The following is a 21,015-nucleotide window of genomic DNA, read 5'->3' on the forward strand; positions in this document are numbered from 1 at the left end:
TTACGCACACACATGCGCCCAGCGGGAGTTTAAGCCACCGGGTCCAGGACTTGAACTGCGGTCGACTCCGTAGGAGTCCAGCAACATAGCCATTACACTAACTGCTGGCCCCTGTTTTTTATATTTGAGAGTTATTACATGTTATGTTTGTTACATTCTTCATGATGAAGACATTTAAATGTACTGTGGATTTTGTGTTGAAGTCCAGTACCAGATTTGGTTGCTGTTCTCCTCATTAAGAAATACCATAGGGACCAGCAGTTAGTGTAATGGCTATGTCGCTGGACTCCCGGACCCAGTGGCTTAAACTCATGCCGGGCACATGTGTGTGTGTACCCAAGATCTCGAGAGGAGAATGGAGAAGAGATTGCCACAATCCCTTTTCCTCTATTCTCCTCACAGGATACTGGGTACACTGGCACACATGTCTGGCGTGATTTTCAAGCCACCAAGTCCAGGACTTCAACTGTGGTCAGCCACATGAAAGTTCTGCAATATAACCACTATGCCATTTGCTGGCCCTAGCACTTAACAATTCTTAAAAAAACAAAAACAAAAAACTATAAAGTGGTTGGGGAGGTGGGGGGTGCTCAGGGGAAAATGTTTTTTTACAGACAAGAGTACGTGTAAACAAATAGGTTATAGAATCGCGTTATCATGATAGAGTAAAAAATGGCAGCCTATCTTTTTTTTTTCCTTGTCTTTTTTAAAGAGAGATTTTTGCTATAGGGCATATGTGCACACTGGAGAGACAGAGAGACAGAAACTGAGAAATCAACCCCCAGGGGGAATAGCCATGTGGCAATCCCTTCTCCTCTATTTTGCTCTCAGGATTTTGGGGACACATGCACATCTGCCCGACATGAGTTTCAAGTGGCCAGGTCCGGGACTCGAACCGTGGTTGAGCATGTGGGAATGTAGCAACGGAACTGCTATGCCATCTGTTGGTCCCATCCAGCATTATTTTCAGGCCACCAGGTCCGGGACTCTAATTGTGGTCAGCTATATGAGGATCCAGCAACATAACTGCTATGCCATCTACTGGTCGCAGAGGTTGCTTATCTTATAAATACAGATCCTGGAAAACAACAACAGCAAAACAACTAGCAGAACAAAACTCCGAGGCGTACAGTATAATGTGATGTTCTTCCTGGCAGATAACAATTACGGAAACAGCATCGTTTGCTTACCGTGCACTGCACACATGCTTTGAAAAACCATATTGTGTCCCACAAAGGTACATAAGAATTAAATGTAAGTAAGAAATTATCAAAACAATTTTTAAATTAATCCTAAAAAGAAAAAAGAATAGATACAAAAGGTAAAAATATATATAAAAGTAAAGTAACCATATGAATTATCCCTACCTCCTTGGGGTGGCTGTGAAGATTCTTCATGTAGGCAAGTGGCACACACACTTATTCGTGAGTTACTGTTAGCTATTATTTTTGTTTTTATTAAAATCTAGTCCTTGGGGAACCAGCAGTTAGCGTAATGGCTATGTCGCTGGACTCCCACATAGTCAACCGTGGTTCGCATCCTGGACCCGATGGCTTAAAACTCACGCCGGGCGCGTGTGCGTGTGCCCAAAATCCCGAGAGGAGAATGGAGGAGAAGGGATTACGGCGTCACCATCCCCCCGGGGGGTGATTTCTCGCTTTCTGTCTCTCTGTCTCTCTCTGTCTGTCTGGCGAGTACACGCGCCCTATAGCGAAAACCTCTCCAAAAAAAAAAAATCTAGTCCTTGGACCACAAAGATTCAGGTACAGTTTCCTCAGGAGTCTTAGCCTGCAGGTCTGTAGTCGGAGCCGGGCGTGGTTAACGGCATTGTACCTGGGGCCCCTGCCTCTGCGTGACGGCTGTGGATGCCGTGACAGAACGGGAGGAGCAGACATCAGTGTCAACAGTGGAGCCTCGGAGGCTTGCGCGTCTTTATCAGCAGCATGTGATGTCCCGAGGCTACAGCGGCCACAGGACACATCAAGGCAGAGAAATGGAACTGTGGTGACAGAATAAGAGACTAGGGAGTACAGGCCAGCCGGCGCTGTGGTGGAGAAGGTGCTGGGTCCCACACGGCCAGCGGAGTGGTCTGAGTGCTGAACCTGGCAGCTTGAGAACCACACCAGGCGTGTGTGTGTGTGTGTGTGTGTGTGTGCGCGCGCGCACGCGCATACTCAAAATCCCAAGACAATGTAGAAGGAACTGAGGTGTGGCCATGTTTGGGGGGTGGTTTCACGCTCCCCCTCCCTTTCTCTCTGTCTCGCACACGTGCTCTATAGCAAAAGTAAGAACTACAAAGATCAAGTAAGTTAGGTAACAAACATGCAAATCGTTCATTGTCCACCAAAGATGCAGCACTTCCCTAGGAAGCAGGGAGGCTGTTACTCGGCTGGTGGGGGTCACTCACCTCGAAGCTGCTGGATTTCCATGTTCAGACTGTCAATGTTGCTCTCGTAGAACTCGAGATTCTCAAGGGTCTCTGCCCTCAGCGACTCGTCTTGCTTCTCCTCCAGCATCAGGTTGAGCTCTTCGTGAGCCCTGCTGTACATATCCAAGTCTTCTTCCATCTCCTGAATCCTCACCAGTACCAAGGGGCACGGGGAGGTCGGGTCCACGCCCTTCTCCGTATGCTCGGGGCTGTCCTTTCCCGGGGTCTCGCAGCTGGGGCGAGGAGAGGTGAGGAGCCTGGGGGACACGGCATTCACTCTCTGCTGGGCGGAGGGAGGCAGGGGAGCCGGGCGCGAGGGCCGCACGGCCAAGGGTGGTGCGGGGTTCAGGTTCTGGCCGACCAGCGAGTGGGGAGAAATGGATGCTGGAGTACAGGGACGGGGCGGCGGTGGCCTGAGGGCCTTCCTCCTCTCCGGTGGCTGCTGGTGGGTGATGAGCTTCGAGGAACCTCGGACAATGTCCTTCTCGGAGTTAAAGTCCATGATTGAAAAGTGGCGTGAGATTTTATCCGGCTCTGCGCTAGGCCCCGATAGGCTCTTCTCGAACTCTATCAGCTGCTGTGTCAACTTTGAATCCAGGTCCAGGCTGCCATCTCCCTGTGACAGGGCCGTTCCTTCCACGGCAGGACCCTGGCTCTGGGGACCAGGCCTCATCTCGGATCTCTCTGGCGCCGAACAAAGGTTGGACGCGTTTTCCTTGGGGATGCGGTGCCTTTTAGCATACCTCACCATGCCCTGGAGCTGGGAGCTCAGCTGGCTGGGCTTGACTAGCCTGGAGGGCGACAGGGATGCGCCCCTGTGCAGAGGGGGTGCTGGCTTCCGCAGGGCTTTCGGCTGGGAATGCGTTCCCTTGGGAGGTAGGCTGCAGTAACCGCTCGGCCGTGCTTCTGGAGGAGGAAGGTCGCAGTACTGCTCGGGGCTCGGAAAGCTCCCTTCTGCGGCCGAGTAACACTGCTTTCTCTGCACTCGGGGATGAGAAGGTACCTGAGGTCGGGAGGAAATCCCATTGACCACCTCCGAAGGACTCGGAGTGGAAGAGCCTGTGGCCGGAAGCTGTCCATGCTCCACACCTGGGCTTCTGGGGGGCCCTCCAGAGGAGCCTTCTTCCCAGTACAAGCTTCTGCCGACTTCATGCTCAGGGGTCAGGCGGCCGGGAAAGGCGGGTGCTTCAGGAACACAGCTGGGCTTCTCCGCTTCACACTCATGAGGGTCATGTGTTCGTTCCTCCACTGGGAAGGAGTTCTCCAAAGAATCCACGGCAGTTTCAGGGCCCTTGGGAAGGCCTTCCTGGGGCAGAGCCACGGTCTCCTCCACCCCTGCGTCAGGACATAACTTTACAAAGCGGTACGGAAAGATGCCTGTCCTGCCCCTCAGGGACCCTTCCAGCCAGCCGTCTTCCAAGGTCGCCAGAATTTGGATTTTATCCCCTACTTCAAAATCCAGCTCATTTGGCTCCAGGGCTTGGAATCTGTACAGGGCGACCCCATAGGTCCCCGGCTGCTCGCTGTCCTCCTCTGGCCCTCTCTCTTCATCCACAGCAGCATCGACCTTGCCATTCGTAATGCGGCTGTCCTGATTTCCAGAACTTACCGACTCATCCACAGGCCTCAGGGGCCCCAAGAGCTCTACAAAACCTTCTGGGAAAATGCCTCTTCGGCCCTCAAGCTCCCCTTCAAACCAGCCTGGTTCGGGAACCCCAATAATGGTAATCACGTCCCCTTCCCTGAAGTCCAGCTCCTCATCCAACTGGGCGGAGAGCCCCATCAGGGCCCGAGCCTGCCCCATGGAGTACTCCGGCATCTGCAGCTGGGCGCTCTGTGAGTGCCACCGGCGGCTCTGCGACGACAGGCAGAGCTCGCGGACGCACGAGGAGGGGAAGAAGCCCCGGGCACCCCAGCAGCTCCGGCCCTGCAGCCAGCCTGAAGTGGGTGCGCCATCAGGAATCACCAGGTCACCTGTGGAGACAGAACAAAGATAATGAGTGACCTCAGTCGTGACGCGGGCGGCGGGGCCTGCGGGGAGCGCCCCCAGCGGCTCTGCGACGACAGGCAGAGCTCGCGGACGCACGAGGAGGGGAAGAAGCCCCGGGCACCCCAGCAGCTCCGGCCCTGCAGCCAGCCTGAAGTGGGTGCGCCATCAGGAATCACCAGGTCACCTGTGGAGACAGAACAAAGATAATGAGTGACCTCAGTCGTCAACAGCCCCGCAGAACGTCAGATCAGTACTAGCACAATTCAGCATTTTCAACACCACCATTAAAGGAAACACGCCCAGAGTTTGAAAAGCTTGGACACTTGTGACCATTTAATGAACTGAGACATTTCTGTAAGCCTGTGGTTTTCAAAGTGTGACCCTGGAACACCAGGGGTAGGTTCCTGAGCCTCTTTCAGAGGATCTGTGAAGTCAAAAGTATTATATATAATATATACATACACCCCCCTTTTCAACACCACCATTAAAGGAAACACGCCCAGAGTTTGAAAAGCTTGGACACTTGTGACCATTTAATGAACTGAGACATTTCTGTAAGCCTGTGGTTTTCAAAGTGTGACCCTGGAACACCAGGGGTAGGTTCCTGAGCCTCTTTCAGAGGATCTGTGAAGTCAAAAGTATTATATATAATATATACATACACCCCCCCACACACACACACACACTCTTATATACACACACATATATACACATATATAATATATATATATTTTTTTTTACTTTATTTTAAAATTTGCTATAGGGTATATGTGTTTGCAGGAGAGAGACAGAGAAAGGAAGGACACACCCCCCACCACCACCCCAGAAGGGACGGCCACACCACAATTCCTTCTCCTCCATTCTCTTCTTAAAAAATTGAGCTAGGATGTTTTATAGGCTACTGAACCCAGGACTCAAACCCACAGTCAGCCGACACACACACACACACTCTTATATACACACACATATATACACATATATAATATATATATATTTTTTTTTACTTTATTTTAAAATTTGCTATAGGGTATATGTGTTTGCAGGAGAGAGACAGAGAAAGGAAGGACACACCCCCCACCACCACCCCAGAAGGGACGGCCACACCACAATTCCTTCTCCTCCATTCTCTTCTTAAAAAATTGAGCTAGGATGCTTTATAGGCTACTGAACCCAGGACTCAAACCCACAGTCAGCCGTGTAGAATCCAGCTGCCTTAACTACCATGCCACTGGCTGGCCCAAAAACTATGTTCACAGTAACACTAAAACTTCATCCACCTTTTCCCCTGTGTTGACATGACTGCACGAAAGCACCGGTGGGTCAATGCATAAACACGGCTGCGGTCACCGTTCGGTCACTGCGTGCCCCCCTACCACGCACTCGGGGTTTTCAAAGAAGCCAGTTTCACTTAAGAACATTCTTGATGATGACACAAATTATTCACTGTATGAGGGGTTTTCAGAAAGTATGAATAATGCTTATTATGAGAAAACTATGCATGGATTTCAAAATGTTTTGTACTAAAATAAACTCATACTTGAACTTCATTTTCCACAAACCTTCGTGAAGTGCCCTTACGTTAAACCTCAACCCTTCAGAACAGTTCTTTTATTACATTCTTTTTGATGGTATGGGAATTATTCAAAAAGCACTTTCACTGGCCATCTCAAGGAAAAGCAACTGAGCAGTCAAGTTAAAAGCTTGAAACAACGGCTTTCTCTCACAGAACACCATTTTATTAGAAAGAATGAATGGCAGGCAAGTATGGATATTGGGGCTTGGATATCTGGCAGACATGTTCTCCATAACGAAAGAAGTGGTCTACAACTTCAAGGAGAACAAAGGACAGTTTCTGTTGTCAATGATAAATCTTCAACTTTCAAATGAAAATTAGAATTTTAAAAACCCAGGGACTAGCAGAAGGTTACATTGCTGGACTCACACACAGTCGACCACAGTCTAAGTCCTGGACCCAGCAGCTTAAAACTCTTGCCAGGCACATGTGCGTGCATACTCAAAATCTCAAGAGGAGAATGGAGGAGAAGGGACTTCAGCATGGCCAACCCCCCTGGGGGAGGTGATTTCTTGCTTTTTGTCTCTCTGTCTCTCTTACCGAACGCACATGTTCTATAGCAAAAATCTCTCTGGAAAAAATAAAAGAAAGAAAGAATTTTAAAAACCTATTATCTACCACCATGAGCTTGATACCTTTTCTCATTTTTCTGAGGTCATCAGAATATTAACAGATATAATTTTTTGATACTGTATAGTGAAATGGCCAATATTTGGAAACAATGAGTAAGAAACTGAATCAATATTTTCCAAATGACCAATAGATGACATTATAAAATCAATTATAGCCAAAAGATTCATTTCCAAAGTAAAGATGAACTAATGGATTTTAGGGCAAGAGTGAAAAATTCACTGATATATATCCAGCTCCCACCCTGCAATTAACCTTTAAGAAACTACCACTTGTGGGACCAGCAGATGGCGCTTAACGGTTACATTGCTGGAGTCCCATGTAGTTGGACCACAGTCTGAGTCCTGGACCTAGTGGCTTAAAACTCACACCGGGCACAAAATCCCCAGAGGAGAATGGAGGAGAAGGGATTGTGGTGTGGCCATCCCCCCTGGGGGTGATTTCTTGCTTTCTGTCTGTGTCTCCAGTGAACTCACATGCCCTAGAGCAAAAATCTCTCTCAAAAAAGAAACTACCACTTGTTGCATTTTGGTGCAGTGTCAAAGAATATACACAATTATGTAAAAAGATCATTAAAATACTCCTCCTGTCTCTCATTAACTATCTACGTGAGGCTGAATTTTCCTCATATGCTTCGACCAAAACAACAGATTGCAGCAGATTGAATACAGATGCAAATAAGGGAATTCAGCTTTCTTGTATTAAGTCAAACATTTAAAAGATGTGCAAAAATGTAATGTCATGTCTCACTAAATTTTTTGTTTTGCTTGGAAAACTAAAGTCATTTTTCATAAAAACATGGTATTTATGTTAATATGTAATAGGTTTCTAAATAAACTGACGATTTTTTTAAAGTCCCAGTTTTAATAATAGCTATTGTGATAAATATCAGCATGTACAGCCAACATGGCCAACAGCTCACTGGCGTCTCAGTAACTTTTAAGAGTATGTGGGGAGGGGCCAGCAGGTGGCATTAATGGTTAAGGTGCTGGACTCCCACATGGCCAACTGTAGTTTGAGTCCTGGATCCGGCTGCTTGAAACTCACAATAGGTGCATGTGTGTGCGTGCCCAAAATCCCAAGAGAATGAAGAAGGGATTGCAGTGTGGCCATCCCTGGGGGGAGGGGATTTCTCTCTCTCTCTCTCTCTCTCTCTCTCTGTCTTTGGCAAGTGTATAGGCCCTATAGCAAAAAAATCTCTCTTTAAAGAAAAAAGTATGTGGCGATCTTCAGGACCCTGAAGTTTTGATAAGTGCTCCTATAAACAATGTTATTACAGTCCAAGCCACTGGATCACTTTATAAATGATGAAAGAGTATCTTCAGACCCAGGTTGCCCCACCACCACCACCACAGGCAGTGGCTAAGGAGCCGGATCCCCACGTGGTTAACTGCAGTTTGAATCCTGGTACAAGCAACTTAAAAATCATACCAGGCACATGTGCATGTGTGCCCCAACTCCTGATAGGACAAAGGAATGGAGGAAAAAGGACTGTGACATGACTGCGCCCCACTCCGGGGGTGGGGTGGGGGTGTGGAGGGGGCTTCATTCCCTTACTGTCTCCCTCTTTCTCTTTCTCTCTCTCTGTGTGGTGAGCACACTCTGGCAGTAAAAAGAAGAGAAAAAAAAAAAAGAAAAGAAAACGATTATCTTCAGGTTCAGTATAGCTCTCTGGATAGGGTGCACCATGGATCTAACTTCCCACACTAAATTTAATTTATCAGCAAATAGGAAACAATTAAGAAAAAAGTCCTGGGCCAGCTCTGCAGCCCACTAGTTAAGGCAGCTGGATCCCATATGACTGACAAACCATTTTGGGTCGCACACGCTTGGCTTGAAAAACACGCTAGGCACATGTGTGTGCACGCCCAACAGCCCCAAACAAGAGCGAGATGGAAGAGGACTGCAGTGCCACCATTCCCCACGGGAGGCACTTTCTCCGCTCCTCTGTCCTCTCTCTGGGGAGTACAAGTGCCCTCTAGCAGGAAAAAAAAAAGAAAGGAAAAAAGACAAAAGAAAAACAAAAAGGAAGTCTTTCGGGCCAGCCTCTGGATAAAGGAGCTGGATCCCACACGGCCGAGCTTGTGGTTTGAGTCCCAGACCCAGTGCCCTGAAAAGCATGTGTGCGTGTGTGCCCAAAATCTCAAAAGAAGGGAGAGTGGAGGAGCGGAGATTAGAGCGCGACTGTCCTTCTCCCTCTCTATCTCGGTCTCTCTAACAAGTACATATGCTCTCTGGTCATTTGAAAAAAGAAGTCTTCAGAAATGAGTTCTTTGCTGGAGGTGCTGGGTATGGACAAGGTTTTCACTCATCTTCTCTACAGCCTTCTTGAATAATCTCTATCCTCTAAAAATATATTACAGTGAGCTTTTTTTTTCTTTTAATAGAAGTTTTTGCTATAGGGCACGTGTGCTCGCCAGAAAGACAGAGAGAGACAGAGAGACAGAAAGTGAGAAATCACCCCCCAGGGGGGATGGCCATGCCACAATCCCTTCTCCTCCATGCTCCTCTTGAGATCTTGGGCGCACACACTCACACACGCGTCTGGCGTGAGTTTAAGCCACTGGGTCCAGGACTCGAACTGTGGTCAACTAAATGGGAGTCCAGTGACATAGCCATTATGCTAACTGCTGGTCCCACAGTGAACTTTTTTTAATTGCCAAAAGGAGAATGCACTCACCACAGAGAGGGAAAGAAAGAGAAAGCACCCCCCAATGGAGCATGGGCAGGCGCAAACCTTTCTCCTCCAAGTCTCCTTCCCACTGGCATTCTGGGCATATACACATGTGCCTAGCATGTTTTTCAAGCCGCTGCGGCCAGTATTTGAACTGTGGCTGGCTGTGTGGGGTCCAACTCCCAATGCACAACACTTTACCACAGTGCTACAGGGTTTATCCTACCATGAAATCTTTTTTTTTTTTTAGAGAGGTTTTCGATATAGGGCGCGTGCACTCACCAGACAGACAGAGAGACAGAAAGTGAGAAATCACCCCCCAGGGGGGATGGCCACGCCACAATCCCTTCTCCTCCATTCTCCTCTCAGGATCTTGGGCACAGACGCACACGCGCCCGGCGTGAGTTTAAGCCACCGGGTCTAGGACACGAACCGCAGTCGACTGCGTGGGAGTCCAGCGACATAGCCATTACGCTAACTGCTGGTTCCCCTATCATGAAATCTTTAAAGAAGGGTCCAGTAAGCAATACTTTTGCTTTTGAAAATAATATTATCACAAAATTTAAGCTGAACAGTACCTGTCTACTGTTGATAAAGTTGAGGTACAGAAAGGATAAAAGCATGGTGTTGGACTACGTAGTAGTATACTGGAAATGCATCTGAATTAACATGGGAAGGTCCTGGGTTCAAGGCCCACTTTCTCCCCTCAGTACACTGGCTGCACACACATGCCCAGGTCTGAGCTGACTGAGACTGGGAGTTTATTGCAGCATGGAGACCCAGTTAGGGGGTGCCTGTCTCCCTCTACCTCTCATGGAAGAAATAAATTAATAAATAAAACAAAAAATAGAAAGTGCTCATTTCTGGAAAAAATATAACTATAATTCGGTCTTTTTTTTTTTTTTTTAAAGTTTTGTCACAGGGCATATGTGCTTGCTGGAGAAAGAGAGTGTGAGAGGGAAAGTGAGAAACCACTGCCCTGTGGGGGATGGCCACACTGTAATTCCTTCTCCTCCATTCTCTCCTGGGACTTTGGGCATGAAAGCACAAGCACCTGGTGTGAATTTCAAGCCATCAGGTTCAGTACTCAAACTGCAATCAGCCATGTGAGAGTCCAGTCTTAACCACCACATCTGCTGGTCCTGTAGTCAGTGTTTTCTACTGAGAGGTTTTTGCTATAGGGCACGTGTGCTTGCCAGACAGACAGAGACAGAGAGACAGAAAGCGAGAAATCACCCCCCGGGGGAATGGCCACGCTGCAATCCCTTCTCCTCATTCTCCTCTCGGGATCTTGGGCACGTACGCACATGTGCCCGGCATGAGTTTTAAGCCACCGGGTCCAGGAATCAATCTGTGGTCAGCTACGTGGGAGTCCAGTGACATAGCCATTACGCTAACTGCTGGTCCCCCTATAATTCAGTTTTATATGACTTACTCCAGTTTCAGGAAAATTATTCTATAGTTTTGTGATCAATTATTTTATAGTAAACTTTTACTTAATTGATTATGAACCATTCAATTTAAGATCATTTCTAACCTTATTTTTTACTTTCTTCTCTCTTGGAACTTAAGCCAATTTTCCTCTCATGAGCAGAGGTGCTCAAGGAATGCAACCAACCCAAACAAAATAAGATCAGGGCAGCAAAGCACCTAGCAAAATCAAAATCATACATGTCATTTCTACAGTAAAGCACACTGGGAAACCAGATTATCTTTCTTGGCTTTAGTTTTTGCTATAGGGCACATGCACTTGCCAGAGAGAGACAGAGACAGAGAGAGGGAAAGTAAGAAAGCACCCCCAAGAGTGATGGCCACACTTCAATCCCTTTTCCTCCATTCTCTCAGAACTTGGGGCACACATGCACACACAACTGGCATGATTTTCAAGCTTCCAGGTATGGGACTGGAACTAAGCAGTCAGCCATGTGGGATTTAGTGCCTTCATCATGCCACCTGCTGACCCTCATGTTCTTGGCTTTTGAGAAAACTCTTAATAAGTGTGTTATATCTTCTCAAATGAATGATAGGTTTCTTAATGGTGGACACCATTTCTCTTTTATTTTTTGAGTCTGATACAATACCTTCTGTACTCAAGCTCTCAGTGTCCACTTGCTAATAAAGATTACTCTTGGGACCAGCAGTTAGTGTAATGGCTATGTTGCTGTACTCCCATGCAGTCGACCATGGTTCGAGTCCCAGACCCAGTGGCTTAAACTCATGCCAGGTGCGTGTGCGTGTATGCTCTGCTCAAGATCCCAAGAGGAGAATGGAGGAGAAGGGATTGTGGGTTGGCCATCCCCCCTGGGGGGTGATTTCTTGCTTTCTGTCTCTCTATCTCTCTCTGTCTTTCTGGCGAGCGCACGCGCCCTATAGTAAAAACTCTCAAAAAAAAATAATAAAATAAAAGATTACTTTTCAACACCAACTCTTAAGTAAATTAATTATATTTGCCATTCCAAAGTGGCTCTTGCTCTAAACTTCCATTTTTCCTTTCAAAATATTTCTTCCATCTATTAATTACTATTTAAAAAGTTATTATTTTATCTTATACATTCAATCACCACAGCTTAAAAAATGAATTTACCCAATATGAATACACTTCACACCAGTACAGCTGAAGATACCATACGAGTTATCATCAATAGGCAGTCCTCCATTTCTGTGTCCCTTGTATGTCTTGCCTCTCTATTTTCTCCTTGATTCCTTTCCTCTTTACTCTCCTCCATCTCCCACCCTCTTCCCATACTGTCTCTAGTATCCGTAACAATCTCCCATGTTTCTAAATCCTCTAATCTTTCCGTTTCTGCCAGAGTGTAGACAGTCGGTACATATTAAGTGGAGACATACAATGTCTCTCTTTCATAGTCTGGTTTCCTTCACTCAACAGTATATCTTCCATATGCATCCACTTTCTATCGAATGCCAGGGACCTGTTGTTTTTTATGGCTGAGCAGTATTCCATCGAGTATATGTGCCACACTTTCAATCCATTCATCTGTCCGTGGACATTCAAGTTGGTCCATGTGTTAATTACTCTTTGCTACCACTCTAGTCTACCACCATTGTACCCTTTTAAAATCTTGCCCTAAATGTTATTTCTTCCAGTTTACCAAGTGATTCATTCTAAATTAAGGTTATAACTATACCAATTTTATCACATCTCTCCCTTGCTCGAACTTTTACCAGGAAGCAAGAAGAGCCTACTGTCAATGGCTTCTTTTCTAATAATCCTATTCTTAGGACCTGAAATATGTAAAAGATACTTTTGCTCTTGATGTTCTCAAGAGGTTTAGTTACTAAGCTACTAAGAAGCCATTGTGTTTTCACCCAATGCAACATTATACTCACGATTATCTAGCCATCTCTTCCCATCCCCGCCCCTAACAATCCACTGTTACTTCATCTGTGACATTGAGTCTCTATTTCACACAAAGGCACTTTCATTGTCCCCATACAAAGCCCAGTCATTTTTTTTTCCCTAGGTTTTTGCCATAAAGTGCATGCGCTTGCCAAAGAGAAGCAGAGAGATAGAGAGGGGAAGTGAGAAATCAGGGAGGATGGCCACACCACAATCCCTTCTCTTCCATTCTCCTCCTGGGCTTTTGGACATGCATACACACATGCCTAGCATGATCTCAAGATGCCAGGTCCAGGACTTGAACTGTAGTTGACCATGTGGGAATCTAGCACCTTAACCACCATGTCACTGGCTGGCCCTAGCCCCGTCATTATTATCTGTCAAGCTTTGCTTGTGCTATATGCTATCTCCATATGAAACCTTAGCATGCATCTCTAAAACACTTTAGAAGCACACATTCATCTTGGCTGCCTATAGTCTATAAAAGAAATCATCATTGATATCATTCTTTTTTATTTTTTAAGAAGTTTTTGCCATAGGGTGTGTGCGCTCGCCAGAGAGAGAGACAGAGTCAGCGAGAGGGAAAGAAAGAAATCACCCCCCGGGGGGATGGCCACACTACAATCCCTTCTTCATTCTCCTCCTGGGATCTTGGGCACACATGCACACATGCATGCATGAGTTTCAAGACCCCAGCAAGTCCAGGACTCAAACCTCAGTCAGCCATGTGGAAATCCAGTGATGTAAACACTACACCACCTGCTGGTCCCACATTCTTCTTTTAAAAAAACCTTTCTTCTTGGGACCAGCAGATGGTGTAAGGTTAAGGTTACATCACTAGATTCCCACGTGTCAGCTGGGGTTCGAGTTTTGGACCCGGCAGCATAAAACTCACACTGGGCGTGTATGCGTGCGTGCATGCCCAATATCCCGAGAGGAGAAGGGATCGCAGTGTGGCCATCCCCTCCAGGGGATGATTTCTCACTTTCTGTCTCTCCACGCATGCCCTATAGCAAAAATCTCTCTAATAAACAAATAAATGACTTTTTTCTTTATTCGTGACAGAGCACATGTGTGAGAGACAGAGAAAGAGACAGAGAGAGGGGAGACCATTCACATGGTCTAGGCATCCCACAACCCCTTTCCTCCAGCCCTCCAGTCCTTTGGATCTTGGGCACTTCTGTGCATGCCTAGATCGTGAATTCTGATGCTTCCATTTTTACATACATCGTAAAGTAAGGCTTTAGCCTTAGTGACAGGCACATGATACATTTCACTGATTAGTTATGACTTTGCCAAGACATTCCCCAAATACTGTCTTGGTCTTATATTTCTATAGTCCTTTAATTTACAATTCTACATCCTTTGGTCAAACCTTGGAGTCTAAGAATGACAAGTGGTTTTCTTCTTATGGCCCGAAGGCTGTTCCATCAGGACCATGAAGGAAACTCCTGGTGCCACAAGCACTGCTCACGTAGCAGGCCTCCTGGTGAAGAAGAGATGAAAGCACGCAGAATGCCCACTTGGCTGGCTTGGACAGGAACTGGCTTTGTTCACGCTGCCAGTTACAATCTCTCATTTTGTCAGATCTCCGTGAACCAGGAAAGTAGGCCTGATTTCCTGTCTATTTTCAGCTGAGTGACTGTTTTGATAAGGTTTTACTACCTAGCAAACTGTTACTCTATTGGTTATTTCTACAAAATAAAGTTGAATTTTCAAAAAAAAAAAAAAATCACAATTTAGAGCCAGAAGGTGAAGAAGTGGTGGTGCGACGGGATCCATATGGGAGGTCCTGGGTTCAAGTCTCAACGCCTCTCTGAGTGTGTTTGGCACACACATACTCACGATCTGGGCTAGCTGAGACTCGGGGTAGATCTTTCTCTCTCTCATGGAAGAAATCAATAAACTTAAAAAAAATAGTAACAAGTGTTTGGAAAACACAGAATCATTCACCTCAATGCCTATATATATATATAGAATTCCTCCCTCCTCCCAAAAAAAAAAGGGGGGATGGCCATGTTGCAATGCCCTCTAAATTCTCTTGAGATTCTGGGTGTGCAACATGCACGCACACACACACACGCACACACACACACACATGCACACACACAATGTGACTTGCAAGCTGCCGAGTCTGGGGCCCTAACCATGCAGCCAGCCATGTGGGACCCAGCTGCCCTAGCCTCCCACCACCTGCTAGCACACACCTTTATCTTATATTCCACTTCATGTAAGTTTTTCATTCTCATCAGATCCATGCAAGTTATTCCCCTGGGATCCTAGGAGATTCTTTAGGAATGATGGCTGCCTAGTGGTCATATTCAGACTTCTGAAAAACTAATTTAAAGAAGTCCTGGAGTAAGAATATGACCACATTTTTTGGGGGGAGGGGAGAGATTTTCACTGTAGGGCGCGTGCACTCGCCAGACAGAGAGAGACATAGAGACAGAAAGCAAGAAATCACCCCCCAGGGGGGATGGTCACGCCGCAATCCCTTCTCCTCCATTCTCCTCTCGGGATCTTGGGCACGCACGCACACGCGCCCAGCGTGAGTTTTAAGCCACCGGGTCCGGGACACGAACCGCGGTCGACTACGTGGGAGTCCAGCGACATAGCCATTACGCTAACTGCTGGTTCCCAATATGACCACATTTTAAGAACAGAAAACTAGAAGTGCGGTGACCCTTGGGGTCAGCCCGAGCCTTTGGCTCGTGTGCAGTTCATCCCAGCTCTGCCACGTGTCTCCTCTGATTGGACTGCTTCTGTTTTAACAAGAAATGCACCAGGAATGAAATGAGAAGACTCAGTGCAGGGCCCCTCAGAACCTGAAGTAGGCACTGACTACACTACGAGGCTCCTCACAGACACCTCTCGTGGCTCTCTCTGAGTGCCTGGGGCGACACGTTTTATGCGGATGGGCCACATATCCTAGTTCAGCTTCCAGACGAGCCATATCAGGGATCCCACACCCGAGGCATCACAAGTCTATGGCATGCGTGCTATGAGCAAAAATGACCATTGAGCAGTTTATTCTTCCTTGTCCTTTTGTTTTGGGGACGGGAAAGGTAGTCTAGACACATGAGTCTATAGGCACAGGGCGAGTATGTGTGTTACGGGTGGTTATGTGACATTCAATCTCTCACCACGATGTGCACTCATCTTTTTTCCCCTTTTTCTTTTTTTTATCTTCCTCTTGTTTTTGTTTTTTGCTTTTTTTTAAACCTCCTTCTTTCCTGTTCTCTTCATTTTTAGAACTAGCCCAGAGGCAGTGGCCGCATGCATGTGCCTTCTTCTAAGAGAAGGCTTGTTTCTGCATTGAACTATAATTCAAAATACAGGGACAGACTGCTTTGGGAAGAGAAGGAAGGGTGACACCTGCTGAAAGGACCACTGGGGGTTCAGAACCCAGATGGAATCTTCCTGGAATAAGGGACATATGCACAGAACTTTATATAGACTCACTGGGGAAACGAGATCCCCGAGGCACAAGGAACCCCAGGAATCCAGGCTAAGACCAATAAAAATAGCCAGCATTTTTGAGTGCTTACTTTCTGCCAGATGCCTTACTGGTATCACCTCATTTAACCCTCACAATTATGCAATTATCCCCATTTTACAGATAAGGGAACTGGGGCTGAAGAGATTTAAGTAACTAGTGCTAGGTCATAGCCATTGTATTACGTGGTAGAGCTGGATCTAAACGTATCCCTAAGCTATCCTCCCTACTCGAAATACAGGAAGGAGAAAAGGAGAAAAGGAGAAGAGATTGCTCATAACCATTGGTCTGTTTCTCTCTCTTGCACACACACACACATCCTACAGCAAAAACTAAAATAAGTAAATAAAAAGTAAATATCCACTTTGGTATTCCCAGTTCTGTGCTGAAGATCAAATCCGAGTATGCCTGTAAGAAAATTCTGCAGAGGTTGTAAAATGCTTCTAAACTCTATGGCACCATTACTGCCCGCACTACCTCCGTACTGCAGAGGTCAGAGGTCGGCCTCTCACAAACACTCAGAAAAGTCTAGCTGTCGAAATGTGCAGACTCCACCAATCTAATGTCCACATGGGCGGTCTGAGGACCATCAGCGTACCTCGGTGGAGGGAAAGACTGTTCAGTTCCTGGGACGTAAATTCACAGATGCAGACAAACAGCCTCTCTCCCTCTTTTAGACTGGGAATGGTCACGACTTCCACAAAACTGCTGGGGAACTGTCCTGAAAAGAAAAGCAAACATACTGAATACTGAAAATCAACATTGACAATTTATATATACACATGTATGCCAGAGGGTACCTGCACTCACCAGAGAGACAGCGACGAGGAGGAGAAAGCACCCTGCAACGGAGCACAGCCGTGCTGTGTTCTTCCTTTCTCCGTTCTGTAAGGATCTGGGGCATGCAAATACCCATACCTGGCGGGTTTTTCAAGCCAGGAAGGTCAGGATTCAAACCACACAGATGGCACGGGGGAACCAGCTCCCTTTACCACAGGTCACAGAACAGGCCCTCAATATTTTTCTCCCCTTTGGAGAGGTTTTTGCTATAGGGTGCGTGCACTCGCCAGACAGAGACAGACAGAGAGACAGAAAGCGAGAAATCACTCCCCACGGGGGATGGCCATGCCGCAATCCCTTCTCCTCCATTCTCCTCTCGGGATCTTGGACACGCACGCACACGTGCCCGGAATGAGTTTAAGCCACTGGGTCTGGGACTCGAGCCACGATCGACTACGTGGGAGTCCAGCGACATAGCCATTACCCTAACTGCTGGTCCCTCAATATTCTTTTAATATTTCTCTGACTGTTTACAATGCCCCTAACTTTTTTCTGAGTTCATTTTACAGGCCCGAATTGAAAACATTAGGTCTTCGGGAAAGTCATGATGCATTTTTCCATGTTTTCTAGGGACAAATGGGTCATGCCTTCCCCAACAACCCACTGCACTGAGTACTTCTAACTGTAGACTCTATGGTAGAAAAAGTGCAGCAGGGGCCCGATGGTGGTGTGCTGGCTAAAGACCATGTTCTGCAAGGCTGGGCCTCCTCCCACGGGGGGCTCCTGGTTCACCTCCAGTGGCCATGATCTAGGGCTAGTTGAGGCTGGGAGTGAATTGTAGTTCGGGGCCCTGCTGAGGGTGCTGTCTGTGTCTTACTTTTTTTTTTTTTGCTGTAGGGCACATTTGTTTACCAGAAAGAGATAGAGGGAGAAAGAAGGAAAGTAAGAAATCACCCCTGGGGGACAGGCACACAGCAATCCCTTCTCCATTCTTCTGGGATTTCTGGCATGCACAGACACACCTGGCATGATTTTTCAAGTTGCCGGCTTTGGGACTTGCAGGGTTTGGGATTCGAACCATGCAGTCAGCCATGTGACATCTGGCTATCTTAACCTCCATGCCATGAGCTTGCCCCACTAAATAAACTTTTTTTCTTTTTAGGAGAGATCTTCACTATAGGTCACGTGCACTTGCTGTCGAGAAAGAGAGAGATAGAGAGAAAGCAAGAAATCACCCCCCATGGGGTATGGCCATGCCACAATCCCTTCTCCTCCATTCTCCTCTTGAGATTTTGGGCATGTATGCCTGCCATGAGTTTAAGTTGCTGGGTCCAGGACTCGAACTGCAGTTGACTATGTGGGAGTCAGCGACGTAACCACTACGCCATCTGCTGGTCCCAATAAACTCTTTTTTAAAAAGTGCAATATACAAAATTAGATCAACACAGAGAATATCGCCATCTGCTGGTCCCAATAAACTCTTTTTTTTTAAGTGCAATACACAAAATTAGATCAACACAGAGAATACAATTCATTCAATAAGCATTTTGGGGCTCCACTGTGCAAGGTGCACAGGGAAACTAAGACATCTGTCTCCATCTTCAAAGACCTGGAGATCTGGTTCCAATGTAAATGATACCTCAGTCCCGAAATCCAGCGCTCCACAGGTACACACATTGCTATGGAAGTTGAGGAGGTAGAGAGAAAAAGAGAAAAAGACAGCGTGTGGGCCTGGAGGGTGGGTGCTCAGGAGGTGTGGGAGGGAAGGCCAGCGAGTGTGCAGGAGTAAGAAAGTGTGGCGAGTGCCACCTTCTAGATCTCTCCTGCCTGTCCAGCTCTCTCCAGACTCGCCACCTTGTCCGAGTCACCATTACGTCCCACCTAGGTGACTGCACAATGTCCTAGCTTGCCTCTCTGCCTGCCATTGTGTCCCCTCCTATCATTCTTCGGTCTAGAAGTGCAAACTTTCTAAACTATAAATCTGCTCATGCTTAAAGCATCTTCGGTTTCCATGTCCTATCTCCTGACCATGGCACACGCTGTCCTCCGTAACTCTGCTTCTCGTCACCTCTCCGGCCCATCCTCCCCCTTCAACTACTCAGACCTTCTGCCATCTGAACCCTTCTCGGTCCCTCCTGTGCTCTCCCACCCCAGGGCCTTTGAAAAGTAGCTCTCTCTGCCTTTCCTGTTTGCCTCGTTAACTTCTACTCACCGTTTTTGTCTCAGCAGAGGCATCATTTCCACTGGGAAGTGATCTATTTACCTCCCAAATACGGGTGGAGGGGCAGAGGCTCTCTAAGGACTGTCATCCACACCCCAAGTCAGACTCACATAACGAATGCAAGTTGTGGGCTGGAGTAACACAGGCGCATGCCGGGTGGAGAAAGCCACCATTCCCCAGGCTCATTAATGACGGAAACCGACCTCACTACGTATCACAAAGACTAACAGAATGGTAACTAGTGGGCTGGCCTGTGGTCTGGTGGTCAAGGAAGCTGGATCCCGCATGGCCAGCCATGTGGTTTGAGCATTTAAGAAACATGCCAAGTACATGTGTATGCATGCCCAAAACCCTAAAAGGAGGGAAAAACCGAAGGGCGATGGTAGTATGACATTCAACATGGGGGGGATGGCCTTCTCACTTTCCCCACCTCTGTTTCTTTAGCAAGTGCAAATATCCACTGGCAAAAAATGTAAAAAGTGAAATAACCAAAAAAGCAGGAAAGGTAACTGGGTACATGGAATGTGGGAGGTTGGTAGCAGGCAGGGTAGAGTGAACTTTAAAAATGTGGGCTAACCATGGATCTAGAAAGGAGTAAATAGGGTGACTCATGCTTCCTTGAAGCAAATAAAGGTAGAAAATGTCAAAAACAAAACAAAACAAAAAAACGGCTGGCCCCAGGGCCAGCAGATGGCATGGTGTCTAAGGCGCTGGACTTGTCAACCGTGGTTCAATTCTTGGACCCACACCTTGAAAATCACACCAGATGCATGTGAGGATGTGCCCAAAATCCCAGGAGGAGAATGGAAGAAAAGGGACTGCAGCATGGCCATCCCCTCTGGGGGTGATTTCTCACTTTCCCTCTCACTGTCTCTCTCTGTTTCTCTCTAGTGAGCACACGCCCTATGGCAAAAACCTTTAAAATAAAGGGGGTGGGGTGGCCAGCCCCATAGCCTTGTGGTTAAAGGAGCTGGACCCCTCAAAGCTGACTGCAGTTCACATCCAGGCCCCAGGGGCTCAGAAACATGCTGGGTACGTGTGCCCGTGTGCTCGAAACCCCAACAGGATGGAGAGCTGGGGGAGAGAGGGCAGCACGGTCACACCGCCAGAGGGTGCTCTCTCTCTCTCTCTCTCTCTCATAGTGTGCTCTCTCTCTCTCTCTCTCTCTCTCACTCTCTCTCTCTCTCTCTCTCTCTCTCTCTCACTCTGTCTCTCACAAATACATGTACCCTCTGGAAATTAAAAAAAAAAAAAAGTTAAAAAAGATAGCCAAAACAACCAAGGCTGAAAACAACTTATGCTCTAAAATGAGAGAGAAATCTGGATGGGTTCTGAAGAGAGGAATAATGAATATTTTGAGGAGAAAAACAACAGTCCTAAATACAAAGGATACAGACACGGGAAGGGAACAGGAAGGAAAAGGAAAGGCGAGGACAGAAATCGGCTGGGAGCAGCGGGTGTCTAACCGTTCAGCCTGCTGGAGGAAAGGACGGGGAGAGGGAAGGGCCAGGAATCCTCACCTCACTGGCAGAGCGCACAGGACAAACGTGGAAGGAAAATGTGAAAGGGTCCGGCCTCCCTTACCCTCTACTTTTAACACGGAAAGAAGGGAAGGCCTGTGGCCCATTTTGTGTGTGAGGAATTAAGGGCCTCTCACCTGTGACATCCTCCTTCTTTCCTAGAAGCCAGAATTCATCAACCACTGCCAACACCTCAATAACATCTCCCACGAAGAGCGGCAGTTCTTCCGATACGCTGGGGCAGAAGTCAAAGATGGCTCGGACCACTGACCCAGTCTCCATGTTTGTACCCTGGGAAGAAAGGTCGAAAGAAACAGAAAACATCAATATTTAAGACACTGCCCT

At 47.1% G+C, this 21,015-nt stretch overlaps 1 protein-coding gene across 1 annotated transcript in view; it reads right to left on the bottom strand.

The window, feature by feature from the left end:
- DNMBP (dynamin binding protein) overlaps positions 1–20,960 on the bottom strand; it is a 99,781-nt gene extending 78,821 nt beyond the window's left edge. Inside the window, exons 1-3 of the mRNA XM_006157372.3 lie at positions 20,808–20,960; positions 16,748–16,870; positions 2,408–4,402 (exon numbers count right to left, since the gene is read on the bottom strand). Coding sequence (XP_006157434.1) covers positions 2,408–4,402; positions 16,748–16,870; positions 20,808–20,952 — 2,263 coding nt within the window. The 5' untranslated portion in view covers positions 20,953–20,960. The remainder of the gene's footprint in view (positions 1–2,407; positions 4,403–16,747; positions 16,871–20,807) is intronic.
- Positions 20,961–21,015: the final 55 nt, after the last annotated feature.

This window comes from Tupaia chinensis, unplaced genomic scaffold (genome assembly GCF_000334495.1).
Source record: "Tupaia chinensis unplaced genomic scaffold, TupChi_1.0 Scaffold000539_1, whole genome shotgun sequence".
In the NCBI taxonomy this organism is placed as follows: Eukaryota; Metazoa; Chordata; class Mammalia; order Scandentia; family Tupaiidae; genus Tupaia; species Tupaia belangeri.